General features: G+C 33.0%; 1 protein-coding gene across 1 annotated transcript; it reads right to left on the bottom strand.

Moving 5' to 3' along the window:
* Window positions 1–1,083: 1,083 nt before the first annotated feature.
* Window positions 1,084–2,362, bottom strand: LOC120216647 (WUSCHEL-related homeobox 4-like). Its single transcript, XM_039213999.1, has 3 exons — window positions 1,869–2,362; window positions 1,383–1,664; window positions 1,084–1,302 (listed from the first exon to the last, which is right to left on the bottom strand). The coding sequence occupies exons 1-3, from the start codon at window positions 2,298–2,300 to the stop codon at window positions 1,147–1,149; spliced, it is 870 nt and encodes a 289-aa protein (XP_039069930.1). The 5' UTR covers window positions 2,301–2,362; the 3' UTR covers window positions 1,084–1,146.
* Between the last annotated feature and the right edge of the window lie 13,481 nt (window positions 2,363–15,843).

The raw sequence follows: 15,843 nt of genomic DNA, 5'->3' as shown, positions 1-15,843 counted from the left end.
TTTCTAAATAAAATTTGGACAATAAATTAAGACTCAACTGAATTAACTCGAAATCTTTTAATTCTACTTAATCTAGTATTCCTTATTCCATTTCATATGAGTACTCTGCTAACCCACCTACTGCTGGGTCTCACTTGAGCTTGTCCTATTGTTGTTCTAGGAAATAACTAGTTAATCTCATCTCATCCGCTTGTGTTGTACATTTCCAGTGTGCGATGCTACTTCATTGAATCAGTAGATGGGAAAACTAGTGCTCTTCTACCTTCCAGAAGCATTGAGTAGTTCTCTGAAAATATAGAGTTGATCGATTAATTTCCTGTCATCTATATTTAGAGTTGTATAGTTTCTCCTCATCCTAAAAATCTAAGTTATTTGCGACAAAGCGGGAAAGAGAAAGCCACTTTGCTTTTATATATCACAGGCTTTTCTTGAATGGTAATCAGTGATTCACTCTCGGTTACCGAGAGAAAACCCTCCATTTCCATTTGAAAATATATTCATATCTGGCCCGCATTATACTATTAACTATTGCTTTTAAATGCTGATATAATTAGTCAAATACGCATCAGTTAACTCACTACTGACGAAGTAGATAGATATAGATATATAGTAACAACTTTACAGAATCCTTCCGAGCAACAGAATCATAAAGGAGATAGATTATGCATCTTAATTTATTATTTCAAGGACACCCACCATCAATCTACTTTTGTTTTTCTTTCAAGGGAGAAGGTATGGGCTAGCTTAAGGGGACGAATAATGCGAAGCAGATACGTGGACTTCAGTGTCCATGGAGGGCTGCATTTAACCTAAAGGATTCCTTTCAACGAGTTTCTTCCCCAGTAGTCAAAGTGATCACACACCCAAAAGAAAAAGAAATAATAATTCTCCAGCAGGAAGAAAGTGACATAAAACTGCTTTGGTTCCAAGTCAGGAATAAATAAGCAGTAGAGTTGAGGAGAGACAATTTTGTCTTTCTTCTTTCCCGAAGCAAAAGAAGAAAAAGAGAAAGAAAAAGCTACCACATTTCATCATCATCTTCAAAGCATATCATAATGGGAATGGAGTTCTGGTTTTCTACCAGTGTTTTTGTCCTTATGGTAATTGGGTTTCTATTTCTTTTTCTTTTCTAGTTTCAAACTCCTCCTATCTGGCTTCTGGGTGCAACGGGAATAGCTCCAGAGTTCTATTTTCCTCCTCTTTACATGGCGATCTGCAATCTTCTTCCATGTACTCAAACGACCAGCTCTTGAACTTCCTCTTATATGGACTATCCTCATCTGATCTTTCCGTTATTTCCACCTATAATAAGAAGATGCATGATCATTTGGTAAACTTTATGTTCGCAGTGGAAAAACATATAATGAAGCCAAGGGACGTACCCTAGTATCCAACGTTATGGTAGTTATGGGAGGCGAGTTTGTTGCACAATGGACAAGGCCAAGGCTGCTACGCTTCATCTTTTGTCTCTCGCGTGCTTTGTGGTTTTGGAACCAGTAGAAAACGTTTTTGCCTTCGATCTTGCCGTACTTACGTAGCTGAGCAGTGATTTGTTCTATTTGCTGTGCATTTGGAGTTCGCATCCCACCTCTATACAGCATCTCCAAAATCCCTATCTGTTCTTGCGTTGGATTCCACCTCGTACCTCCGGGGTGTGTTTCCACCTACATGATCAAGTTCTGCTTCATAAAAATTCTTTCCAAATTTAGCGTTCTCTACTTGATTAAATCTCCATTAAAAACTTAAACTCATAAATTATTACATCGTTCAATTTTCATAAGTGTACTAGAAAATGAAATAGAAGTAAAAGGATTTTGTGAAGTAAGAAATAAGAATGCGTAGAGGCCATGAATTAAGAAAGGGGGTACCTGAGGAGAATGGCGTTTATGGTTGGAGGGGCCAAGCTTTGTAGGGCCACTACTACCTGGTCTAATGAAGCTCTTGAGGTCGAAAGAGGAGACGGAGGATGGCTTGGGAGCGAGAGGGCGTAAGCGCTTACAGCCAAGGGAGAGAGAGGGTTCGTGCTCCCAGATTCCACGTGCCAACTGATGCACCCTCATGTTTCCCATGGTGAAGGAGTGAATGACGGAGAACGGTGAATTATATAGAAGACTCGGAGGAATCCCAAATACTACTACTAATAATAATAATGGGAAAAAGACAAAAGAGGTGGTGCATTGAAGAGCCAAGACCAAATTATGAGGCGAGGTTGACTTATGACTTCCCTCATTTTTAAAGAGCACAAAAAAGAAAGAGAAGAAGATACAGGTGTTGAATAAAGGAAATAGAAGTATGAGCATGTGGTGTGGGTGAATGCATGAGTTCCTAAATGCGTGTGGGTTGGCCTTTCCCTCTAGTCCCTCGATCCTTTTTCTTGCTTTCATGATAACGTCTTCTTGCTTTTCGGTGGCCTTTGGTTTTTGTTTTTCTTCTCTCTCAAACTTTTATCTTTACTTTTTATATTTTCTTAGCAAAAGATTCCCCCAATCCCAGAACTTAGAAAATGGAACTCTTTCTTTACTTTCCAAGATACGGATATGGTGAGAGACAGAGAAAGAGAAAGGAGTGAAGGCCGTCCTCCATCTATATCTTTCACAGGTAGAGAATGTTGAGAAAACCAAACCAACTAAATATATAAATAAATCATACATTATCACCTCCCATGCAACATGCAATTCTTGGTACATTAAAGAAATCCATATCCAAATGCATGCATAAATTAATCACACTAGACTCTACTCTTCTTTTAATAAATTGGACTGCATTTTAAAATTTAATACTTATATTAACACATTCACGAGGCAAATCAAATATAATGGGATTTAACTTGGGACCTCAAAGTATTTAAGGTTTTCCATTGTTATTAATGTTGGAAAAATTGGTAATTTTGGAGTTTTGAATAAGAAATTAATTCACACGTTGTTGAAGAAAATATGAAACCAATTGTTGGTTCGTACATGTGCAGACGTGCACGATGTGGGTGATTAGTGTTTTTTTGGTTAATATTTTGTTATTAATTAATTTTTTTACCTCCTTTTATAGTGCTAATTTGGGTTATTTATGTTTGAATATGTGCATGACTTTATTTCCCAAGAAACAACAATTAAAAGATGAATTAAACATATTTTACTATTTTTTTTTTGGGTCTAGATTTTGCAGAATATGCAAAATGTCAGACCATCTCACAGATTGTTATCCGATGTTACAAGAAGACTGTACTGCACATGTTAACACAGCTGGAAATTTTATGAGACCTCACAGAGACAATATGACCCTAACGCAAGTACATATAATCTGGGATTGAGAGACTGTCCAAATTTAAACTATGGGCAAAACCCGAAGCCACCTCCACCCCAACAGTACCAACCGCCGCAATCATCATTGGAATCCATCGTTGAACGGTTGGTACTATCTTAAGAACAATTTCATAATAGAATTGAAGCTCACTTTCAAGAGCTCGAAAAACAAATGAGTCAATTGGCTCAGACCGTGGGAAGAATGGAATCACAAGGAAAACTACCATCTCAAACCGAGACGAACTCACGAGAAAACGTTAGTGCCATCACCCTTCGGAGTGGGACTATTATCGCACCAATCCCGAAGGAAGTTGTTCAGAATCAAAGACAGAAAAAGAAGAATTAAGATCCCATAAATAAAAGGAAGAAGTTGACACGAAATCCCAGAGAAAAAAAGAAAGATAACTCATAACCTCCTCCCACGCCACCTCCGTTTCCCTTCAGGTTAGTAAAACATGACAAACTAGCTGATGAAAAGAAAATTCTTGACTTTTTTGAAAAGTGGTGATTAAAATACCGCTTCTTGAAGTAATCTGAAAAGTGTTGATATATGCAAGATTTCTGAAAGATCTTTGCACGAATAAAAAGAGATTTACCGACAATGAAAAGGTAAATTTAGGTGAAAATGTCTCAGCTATTTTTCAACGTAGACTTCTATCAAAATTAAATGACCAAGGTATGTTTTATATACCTTGTAAAATTGACAAGGTAAGAATGAAACGTGCTATGTGTGATCTTGGTGTTTCTATAAATGTTATGTTGCTTTCCGTTTACAATTCACTTTCTGATGAGCCATTGAAATAAACTAGCATAAAGATTCAGCTCGTCGACAGATCCATTATCTATCCCGAAGGACTTCTTGAAAACGTACATGGAAAACGACCGAACCAACACCTCATTTGAAATCCTTTTTGGTTGCCCATTCTTAAGCATGTCTAACACTAAAATTAACGTTAGAAGCGGAACTCTCACCATGGAGTTTGATGATGAAGTGGTGAAATTTGACGTTTATAAGACGATGAAACATCCTTACTCTGTGGCTAACGTTTTCTTTGTCGATATAATTAAACCTTCTGTGAATGAACATGTTGATCACAAATTTTTTGATGAGTTATACAGGAATTCGAAGGTTGAAACTGTATCGCTTCTAACATGGACTCGCAGTCATCAGGCAAAAAGTTAGGTAAGAATTTAAATTTGATGCATTCTCAATCTAAATTTTCCCATCTGTTTTGTAGGTATTAAAGTTGGAATTAAAATCACCTCTAGAACATTTAAAGAAAAATATTTCTGAGTGAAGTAGATAATTTATCGATTTCGGGTAAACTTCCAAAGTTGAAAAAGATCCGAAGAAAAGCTTGTGAAAATGTTCAAATATACAAGGACAAAATAAAGGAACTTTATAATCGTAGAATTTCTCGTAAGAAATTTCTTCGATGGAAAAAATGTATGAAGTGGAGGAAGTATCTTTTTTGGAACTTGTAGTCTGAATCATGTCATCGAGCTAACAACATTAAATAAAGCACTTAATGGAAGGCAACTCATTCTATTTTATTTTATTCTATCTATTTTTGTTTATTTTATTTGACTTTATTTTCAATTTTATTAAATTTGTTGCATACTCATTTATTTTTGTTTGAATTTTTTTAGATACCCGAATACTTTGATCAAGCTGAGATCGCGGTCGAAACCATCACTAAACGCAGAGAGTATCTCTATTCTTTGTCCTATGCTTTAATTTTACATATTGGGACAATATGCTTTAAGTGAGGGGGTAAAGAACTTAGAGAACACTGGCATTAGATTATCGCTTGCTTATTTGCATGCTTAAAATTGAGATGCCTTGGTTGATCTGTTGAAATCTCTTGCTATTAATATTGAATATTGTTTTGTCTCATTTATTACCTTAGGAGTTTATGATCACGTTTTTATCGAATTTAAGGTACAAGAAAATAAAAACTATATAATTATTATTTTTCTTTAAATTTTTTGCTTGATGTTCCATGAATCTGTTGATTAATATGTTTCTTGATTCAATACACATTACCCCTTCTTGTGAAATTTGAGCCTAAACAAGCATACCTTTTTATTCTTCTTATTTGTTTGATTGAAAGCGCCAGACTAATTTTGACATTCTAAAACTTGTGATTAAATACATATTGAGACCACATGTTGAAACTTGATGCTTTTAGATGATTAGGGTATTTAGGATTAACCCACTTCTCTACCCAGCCTACCCATTTATTTACATCCACTAGTGAACCAACTTTGAGCCTTTACCCTTTTATTTGTTTTTATCATATTAAAAACCTGAATCTTTTAATTTTATTCTCACCTCTCTTGTTACCCTTGTCGAGACATGAGATAAAATTGTTTCATGAACGGAAAATCAAAAAAGAAAGAGGAAGCATTCAAAAATTTTTTGGATCGAACAAAGAATTCTAACATGACACAAAAAATCAGCAATGAAAATCGTAAAAAGAAAAAGGGGAGAAAAAGGAAAATTTTGATTTGATCAAGCTTCTTCGAGTGTGATTACTTTTATGAATTCATGGCTTGAACTCATATATTCTACATTTACTGTCTCGACTTTGAACATAATTTTTTCAGCCTTATCCTACCCCAAACTAAGCCTCGTTAATGTAATACGCCAAATTTTGGTTAGTGACTAAAATGCAAGTTTTGAAACTTTAGTAGCTAATGTATGATCATTGAAAAGTTTAGGGACCAAAAATGTAATTTTAAAATTTTATATATTTTAGCCTGTAAATGAACAGTTCGACCTAAAGAAAGAATTTTCGTGAGAATCATATTTTCGGTACGAGATTTGTGTTAAAAGCTATAAAGTTCGGTATAGAGATCGGATAATCGAATTGAATCGAAATTTTCCAAAAATTAGAAGGATGTTAGATAATGGTTGGAAATATTATTTTCATATTTTAGACAAAGTAAAAATTAAAAGCCAAGTTGATTCATCTTTGACTATGAAATATTTTAATGGAGAATATTGCAATGACATTTGGTAATTTTCAAGATTCATTAATGGTAAAAAGGGAATTTCTCAATAATTGAATTTTAAATTCAATTATATTGATTTTTAAGACAAATGTCTTATTAAATTATACTAGAATAATCAAGAAGGAAAATTTTCAGCAACTCTCTTGGCTACAACTTCAAAGCTTGCTAAGGTAAGAATTTTATTTTAATTTTTCAAGTTACATTATTAGTTTTTGGATTAAGCTATTAGATAGAGAATTAATCTACATGAAATTCTCTATCAACTGGTACAAAAATTTAATGGTGAAGATGTTTGTGTGTTGAGATATGGTGATTAGGGTTTATGTAGGGTTTAGTTATTTTGAAGAATTGATTAAAGATTATTATGTTTTTAAGATTAGAGATTAATTCTAAGGCTTGCAAGATGATTGAAATTGTTTATACATGATTGCATGAGGTTTATACATGCTTGTATGAGGTTCGACCAACTTAGGGTTTATAAGGAATCATTGGATTTTAATTCAATTTGATGTTGTGATGATTGGAAATGCATGAATTTGATCATAGGATGTTGAATTCATGCTTGGAATTGAACAAAAAAGTCTACCTTAGGTAGTAATAAGCATTTCGACCATAGGGGATAAATCGGGGGGATATTGAAAAAAATTCCTATAGTATTGAATTAATATTAGAAGTAATCTATGTGATTTGGAGATCAAGTTGAATAAATTTGGAAGCTTGAATTAGAAAAAAAGGCTAATTTATATGTTTTGATAATTAAGGGAAATTATAGAAAGAATGTGATAATTGGAGTGCTTAATGTTAAATTTTGTTTATGCAATGTTGGAATTTTAAGTTGGAAAGTTGTTTAGAATTAATTTGCAAATTTGGTAAATTTAAAGGTGGAATTCGAAAAGTTCCAAAATTTAGGGACTTGTTTGTGAGTTTGGAAATATGTTGGTATTATTTTGAATGAGAAATTGTAATGCTGAAAATTTTAGTAATTAAGGTGAAATGATCATAATGGTGAAGGGCTATTATGAAGTTAATGGAAAAGTTAAGGTGAATTCTAGAAAGAATTCATAATTAGTAGCTTGATTTTGGAATTGGAAAAATTTGAAGGATTTATGATGACAATAAATATTTTTGGAATTGAATGAATATTTTGAGAAGTTTGAAATTATGTTGGAAATATGATTTAGTACAAAATCGATTTAGTATTGATTTTTATTTTATAAACTTTTATATTATTAAATTTATATTATATTAGTACGATACTAACATATAGTTGAATATTGTGTTATTATTATGATATTGTCAGACCACGATAAACCTAACGATCCAAGTGATCCGAAAGGAAAAGAAACAGCACGCGAGTAAAGAATATCACATAAGGTTCGGTAGTGAGGCAAATGTGAGTGTAATTTATTTATTTATTATGATTGGTGAAGACTTGCAACAAGTCAACCTCATATTATTATTTTCAAATATGATTTTATAATTTTATATTATGGATTATTTCCATAATATTTTTAGTAAGATTTATGAATGATTTAGGGTATGAACTGTCCAAGTTTATTTTTTATGATAATGGATTAAAAATTATTTTTATAATGAATTGTTGAATATAAAATGAACTTGAAATGATTTGAAAGCACACTGTATGTTGCATTGAGAGTCTTGGGTACAATTGGCATCCATGAGGTAGAGTGAATGTGATTTTGATTGGTACATTGGTATATTATGTATAGCATCGTTGGTGCAGATTATATGATTGCACTTGGAGTGCATAGTCTGATTCCGATAAAAGCACTGAAGTGCTTGTTGTGTACACTCGTCTGACTCACGTACCTTGTAATCTCTTAAATGTACTTTGGGCTATGGAAACAAAATATGAAAGTTTTGAAAAGTATATGACTGGAAAGAAATGTTATATAATTATTATGTCTGATATTGATTATTATGATATTTGATAAAACCATGAAATGATTCTTTTCAGGTTTCTGATGAAGAAATAGTTTGAAATAATCGGTTTGAACGTTTTAAGATGTTTAAAATACATATGGTATTTTATATGTGTTGAGTTAATCGATTAACTAAATCGGCCAAGAGGGGGGTGAATTGGCAATAAAAATTTTGTGGAAGCTTTTGCAGAAAATTGAAAGAAATTGCACAGCGATTTAGAGTGGTTCGACTTTATCAACCAAAGTCTACGTCCACTACCTTAGCTATCCACACTAAGGATTTTCTAACAAATTCACTAATTTGTTCTTTCTTTTGAGGCCAAAGAGATAACCTTACAACTCCCTCAAGAATATACCCCAATTCTTAAGAACACTCTTTTCTCAAAGAAAAATACAAATTTGCAAACTTACAAGAAAAACCTCACAAGGCAAATATGTTTGCACAATTCTAGAACAAAGAAAGAACACTCAAGAATAAATACAATTGAGCACAATAAGTGTTCTTGAAAGCAAAATGAATATTGAATGAAAAATAGGCTTGAAATGCTCAAACTTGAGGTTTGATTCTTTCTCTTTGATTCTCTCTTGATTCTAATTGCTTGATGTTTCTTGTTGTTGATCAATGGCTTCTAAGCTTGCTTAAATACACCTTGAATCACTTCTGAACGTTGGGTATAATTAGAGAAAATAATATAGCCGTTTTAGTGTGAAAACAATTAATAAAACAGTTTGGAGCGTGGGGGGAATCGGTACCCCCTATGGGGAATCGGTTCCCTAAGTGTAAAATTCAAATATTTCGACCGTTATACAAGGGGGGAATCGGTACCCCCTGAGGGGGAATCGGTTCCCTCCGAGCATACTGGAATTCTCGGAGCCAAACCATTCAGGGGGGAACCGGTACTCCCTTGGGGGGGAATCGGTTCCCTCTGAGCAATCTGGAATTTTTGGCTTTGAAATGGTTCGAAATACTTTGTAAAATTATTTTGAAATTATTTTAAGATTAAAACTTAATTTTACACTTTGAGTAAGGATTAAAAAATGATCTTTGAAAGATTTGGAGTAATGTTTTGATATTCGAATAATTCTATCGAATATACTTAGAAAATCATTTGAAAAATCTTAAAATTCATTTAACTTAATTTGTTATATCGAAATATCAAAATGTTTTCAATAATCTCCCCCTTTTTGATATAACAAAACATTTTAGTAATTTTAAGATTTTGAAATCAAGTTTTGAAATTACTCCCCCTTACTTTCACACTTCTCCATTTATCATTTAAAAACACATTTAACACTTCTCCCCCTTTTTGTTAAATCAAAAAGACATTTTAAAGAATTTAAACAAGGTTTTGAAATCATTTAGCCAATTGATTATATATAATATAAGCTGCTAAGATCACAAGCAAGAGAAAACGTTAGCCATTAGTTTCATAATCAATATTCATAATTAATGTGAAATGGCAAAATTAGTCATATATCTAATCATGAAGTAAATGATGCAATAATAAATTTAATCACACCAAATAGATAATTTCTAACCATTCATAAATCCAAACAAATTCAAAGTCAATCAATCCACAAATTCAAACATTCCAAAATATTCAAAATGTTAAAACAATAAGTTTGGAGTTCAAAGCAAAACATAGAATCACATATCAGGATCAAGAGGAGGAAAACGAGCTCGCATAGCGGCCATTTCGTTAGTGAGGTCATTAATACGCGCGTTGGTTGCTTCATTGTTTGCACGCATCTCCCAAAGAATTTCTAATTGTTGAGCTCCCATTGTGGATAAGTTGGACTCTATAGAAGAAAAGCGTGAATCCATGGTAGCGTATCGAAAATCGAATGTCTCTATAAAGGATTGGAAATATGGAGGCATTTGATGCGTTTGTTATGCTTGCTCTTCGGGCTGCTCCTCGGGTTGCTCAGGCTCATCTTCGGCTTCATCGATGTCTCGCATTAATTGCTCAAGCTCGAGATCTTCGTCAGCTTTGGGTGGAGCCTGTGAAGAACTAGCTCCCGGAGTATTTGCAGAAGATCGAACCCATTCACCGGTTTTCTTATCCTTAATCCATCTCGCTCTTGTTAAGGAAAGAAGGTTAATTTGTTTCTTAAGGGGTAAAACGACATCTAGACTGACTCTAAGCCCAACTTTGGAAAACAGATTACTCAAAATGCAACCGTAAACAAGAGATGAACAGAGTTTCTTGTTAGGAACAAGATTTACGGTTTCAACAATTTCAGCAAAAATAATCTGAGGTAGGTTAATTTTAATATTGTTTTCGAAACAATGTAACCACCAAAGATCTAAGGCTCTAAGAGTAGAATAATGACCTCCGGATGGTCGAAACCACCAAGAAATCATTAGATGAAGAAAATGTTCATGAAGGTCTAAGACACTTGCACTATCCTTTCTTTTATAACGAGATCATAAAACATGTTTTTCATTTGAAATACCATAATTATCTAATCCGAATGTATTGGCTATGTAAGCCGAGTCAATATATAAGAATTGTCCTAGGAGGTAGGAACGAATTCCTATGGTTTCGGTTTTAGTTTGGTTTTTAACACAAACGACATTAGAATAGAAAATACGAACAAGTTGATGGTAAACGATGGGTTCAAGGTCAAAGAGTTTATCAAATTTTCACTCTTTTAAAAGAAGAATATATTTAAAATTGATAGCTAACATAGCTTGACGAGAAGGAATACGTTCTTCCCGGATTTTGTAAGAGTCAAAATATTGATAATACCAAAAATAATGATTTCTAGGACCAGGATGATTGAAACACGAATTTTGGATAGTCAAGTTAGGATCAATGGGATTAGGATTAAAAATTGGAATAGGAGGAGGATTTGGAGGTGGATTTGGTTGACGGTGTGAACGACTAGATGATGACCTAGCACGTTTAGGATTGGACATGGTTTAGGAAATCAGAATAGAATTGATAACCTGCAATTTAGAAAACACATGTATGCAATTCAATCAATCCCAAAACTCAATTGAGTCCTCAATATTTCAAGGTTCTCTAAATCAATCCTAATGGGCAAAGTTTTTGAAAAACTTTTGAAAAATATGGTTTTGAGAAACAATATATGTATAGTTTTCATAACAACAACATAATTTAATCAAAACACAATAATTTGAAAATTAATTTTTTTTTATTTCGAAAATTTAGAAAATTTAGGAAAAATCTTGTGTTTTTGATGAAATTAGTTGTAATATCTAGTTTCTAATCACTAAATAATCAATGCTCGATCTAAAATTCAACCTAGAACTAATTAAAACTAGTTCTATGTTCATAAATTGATAAAAAAAAGAAGTTTTGGAAAAATACCTTGAATGATTTCGGATTTGAGTGAGATTAGATGAAGTTTGCACGTTTTTTATGATTCCAACAGGCTTAGAGGATGATATTTGAAGTGAATTCCGATTAAAAATGTTGATTTGAGGTAAAAAATGGAGATTTGAGTGCTTAGAGGGAGAGAAATGGCGGAAGGAAGAAAATAGAGGGTTTTGAACAAAAATAAGGGTTCTGCCCGTGTTTAACCAGAACCCCAGGGGGGTATCGATTCCCCTGTGGGGGGAATCGGTTCCCCTTCAAAGGGGGAATCGGTTCCCTCAAGGGGGATTGATTCCCTCTGCACCAAAAATGCTAAAATCCGATTTTAAACACCCAAAATGCTAAATTAATTTCCTCTAGTGGTATTGGCAACTCATATATTGAAAATTAATCATGTTAAAACAATTCAATTAATCTTTAAACAATATTTGAACATAAAATTAAATTTTCATCAAGAATCATAAACTCCCCCTAACTAATAGCAATGAATGCAATCAAAAATTGTTTTTATAAGCATTTTTTCATTTTTTTATTAAAAGTGCTAAAATTATTTTAAACACTCAGTGAAGATAGATTGGTCAAACCTAATTCTCTCCTAAGTGTCCAAAATCGTTCCTTGTCTAAAGGTTTTGTAAAGATATCCGCTAATTGGTGCAAAGTATCAACAAATTCTAGAACTACATCTTCCTTAGTGACATGGTCTCTAATGAAGTGATGTATTATTTCAATGTGCTTAGTTCTAGAGTGTTGGATGGGATTTTTAGTGAGACAAATAGCACTAGTATTGTCACACTTGATAGGAATGGTACATACTTCAATTCCATAATCAAAAAGTTGTTGTTTCATCCATAAAACTTGTGCACAGCAACTACCAGCTGAAATGTATTTGGCTTCAGTGGTAGATAATGCAACACAATTTTGTTTCTTTGAAAACCAAGAAATTAGCATATTTCCAAGGAATTGGCAAGTACCAGAGGTGCTTTTCCTATCTAATTTGCATCCTCCATAATCCGCATCAGAAAAAGCATGCAAGCTAAAGCTAGAGTCTCTAGGATACCAAAGTCCTAAACTAGGAGTGTCTTTAAGGTATCTAAAGATTCTTTTAACAGCTAGTAAATGTTATTCCTTAGGACATGATTGAAATCTAGCACATAAGCAAACACTAAACATAATATCCGGTCTACTTGCAATTAGATAAAGTAGAGATCAAATCATTGACCTATATAATTTAACATCTACACATTTACCTCCTTCATCTAAGTCAAGCTTTGTTGAAGAGCTCATTGGAGTGTCATGAGGTTTCCCATTTTCCAGTCCAAACTTCTTGAGCATATCTTTGACGTACTTAGCTTGATTGATGAAGATGCTATCTTTTCTTTGCTTGATTTGGAGTCCCAAGAAAAATGAGAGCTCCCCCATCATGCTCATCTCAAACTCACTTTGCATTAACTTAGAAAATTCTTGGCAAAGAACATCATTAGTAGAACCAAATATTATATCATCAACATAAATTTGAACTACTAATAAATCTTTACCTTTATGCTTCAAAAACAATGTAGTGTCAACCTTCTCTTTTGAAAAACCTTTTTCAATTAGAAAATTTGACAATATTTCATACCAAGCTCTAGGAGCTTGCTTTAAACCATAAAGAGATTTTGTCAATTTTAAAACATGATCCGGAAAATTTGAATCTTCAAAACCTGGAGGTTGTTCCATATACACTTCTTCTTTTATAAAACCATTTAAAAATGCACTTTTAACATCCATTTGATATAATTTAAATTCATTGAAACATGCAAATGCTAATAACATTCTAATTGCTTCCATCCTAGCTACGGGAGCGTATGTTTCATCATAGTCTATGCCCTCTTCTTGAGCATACCCTTGAGCAACAAGTCTAGCCTTTTTTTCTCACTATATTACCACTCTCATCAAGTTTATTCCTAAATACCCATCTAGTACCTACAGTAGATTTATTACTAGGTCTTTCAACTAATGTCCATACTTTACTTCTCTCAAATTGATTTAACTCTTCTTGCATAGCCATAATCCAATGTTCATCATTTAATGCTTATTTAATATTCTTAGGCTCTATGCATGAGATAAATGCAACATAATTACAAATATTTCTAAGAGAGGATCGAGTTGTTACCCCTTTGGATGGATCACCTATAATTTCACCATCCTTGACATAGTTGTACTCTCTTGAATAAGATACTTCCCTTTCTTCAATGGTTGGATTCTCAAGAGGATCATGAGTTTCCTCATTTTTTCGTTTCTTCCTTTGATGATGGTTCTCCAACGTCATGTCCAACGTCATTTGTATTTATAACACCTACATCATCATTCACACAAGAATCCTTCCTTGGAAGGGGATTATCATCGAAAACAACATGTATAGACTCTTCTACAACTAAAGTTCTTTTATTAAATACAAAATAGGCTTTAGAATTTAAGGAATAACCCAGAAAAATTCCTTCATCACTTTTAGCATCAAATTTGCCAAGGTTTTCTTTACCGTTGTTTAAAACAAAACATTTACATCCAAAAGGATGAAAATAACTAATGTTAGGATTTTTATTTTTGAAAATTTCATATGGAGTTTTCTTTAAAATTGGCCTAATCATTACTCGATTTACAACATAACAAGCGGTATTTGTGGCTTCTGCCCAAAAATATTTTGGCAAATTATTTTCACAGAGCATGGTTCTAGCCATTTCTTCTAAAGTTCGATTTTTCCTCTCAACAACTCCATTTTGTTGAGGGGTTCTAGGTGCTGAAAAATTATGGCTAATACCGTTAGAGTTACAAAATTCAGTAAATCCAAGATTTTCAAATTCAGTTCCATGATCACTCCTAACACTAGTTATAGAGTAACCTCATTTTGGATTACTTTTGAAAACATGATGAATTGTTCTAATGCTTCATCTTTAGTATTTAAAAATAGAACCCAAGTATATCTAGAATAGTCATCTACCAAGACAAATGCATATTGTTTTCCACCCAAACTAGTAGTTCTAGTTGGCCCAAAAAGATCTAAATGGATCAATTGTAAAACTCTACTAGTTGATACATCATTAATGGATTTAAAAGAAACTCACTTTTTTTCCTTTAGCACAAGCATCCCAGATTTTATCATTATCAAATTTAAGCTTAGGTAACCCTCTTACTAGGTCTCCTTGAATTAACCGTTGCAAAACAATCATACTAGTATGTCATAGTCTCCTATGCCATAACCAACTATCATGTTCATCCTTAGCAACTAAGCATAAATTAGTCATATCAAAAGAATCTAAATGCACCATGTATATGTTTCCTATTCTATGACCAACAAGCATAATCCGATTAGATGCAATGTCAATGACTTTACAACCATTAATTTCAAATAAGACATTGAATCCTTTATCGCATAATTGACTAATACTTAATAGATTATGCTTTAATCCATTCACATATAAAACATTTTTAATTTTTATGGAAGATGTATTACCTATTGTACCAATACCTTCAATGTGACCTTTTGAATTGTCTCCAAAAGTCACTTCTCCTCCATTTTTGGCGTTAAGCTCAATGAACCGGTTTTTATCTCCGGTCATGTGTCTTGAGCATCCACTATCAAGGTACCATGAATTTAAATTTGTTTCCCGTGCCTTGTAGCAATGCTCCTTTCCCTACAAGCATAGATTAATTTTTGATTTTTGGTACCTAAATTCTTTTGGGTCCATATTCATTAGTTTCCAAAATCCTAGTCCCCTTAGGTATCCATTTTTGTAGGATATTTTTATCTTTAGTAGTAATGAGTTCTTTAGGAACCCACATACTTCTAACGATTTTTTTATTAGAGGTTCTTTGGGGACCTCTATGATTGTAGTTTCTAAAACTTTTTCTAATAAAGTTGGATTTTGAATTTCCACCTTTCTCAAAATGTTTTGTTCCAACTTTATCAAAAGAAGTTTTAAGATCATCAATTTTCTTTTGATGATCATCATTGATCTTTGAAAGTAAATTTTGCAAATCTAAATTTTTCTTTTCAAACTCTTCTAGTTTGATTTGCAAATCTTTGAATTTACTTTCAAGATCGTTGTTGGTTTTGGATATGAGTTTGTTTTCATTTTTCAATTTTGAAACATCATTTTTATATTTTAAAAATAATTTCTCATAATCCGAAGCCAACCCATTATATTACTCTAATAACTCATCATAGGATAAATCATCAAAATCGGATGAGTTAGAGGTTACCTT

Source organism: Hibiscus syriacus, unplaced genomic scaffold, assembly GCF_006381635.1.
Source record: "Hibiscus syriacus cultivar Baekdansim isolate YM2019G1 unplaced genomic scaffold, ASM638163v2 tig00110163_pilon, whole genome shotgun sequence".
Classification (NCBI taxonomy): Eukaryota; Viridiplantae; Streptophyta; class Magnoliopsida; order Malvales; family Malvaceae; genus Hibiscus; species Hibiscus syriacus.
Note: the sequence above shows the minus strand (reverse complement) of the source record. Positions and strands in the feature narration are given on the sequence as shown.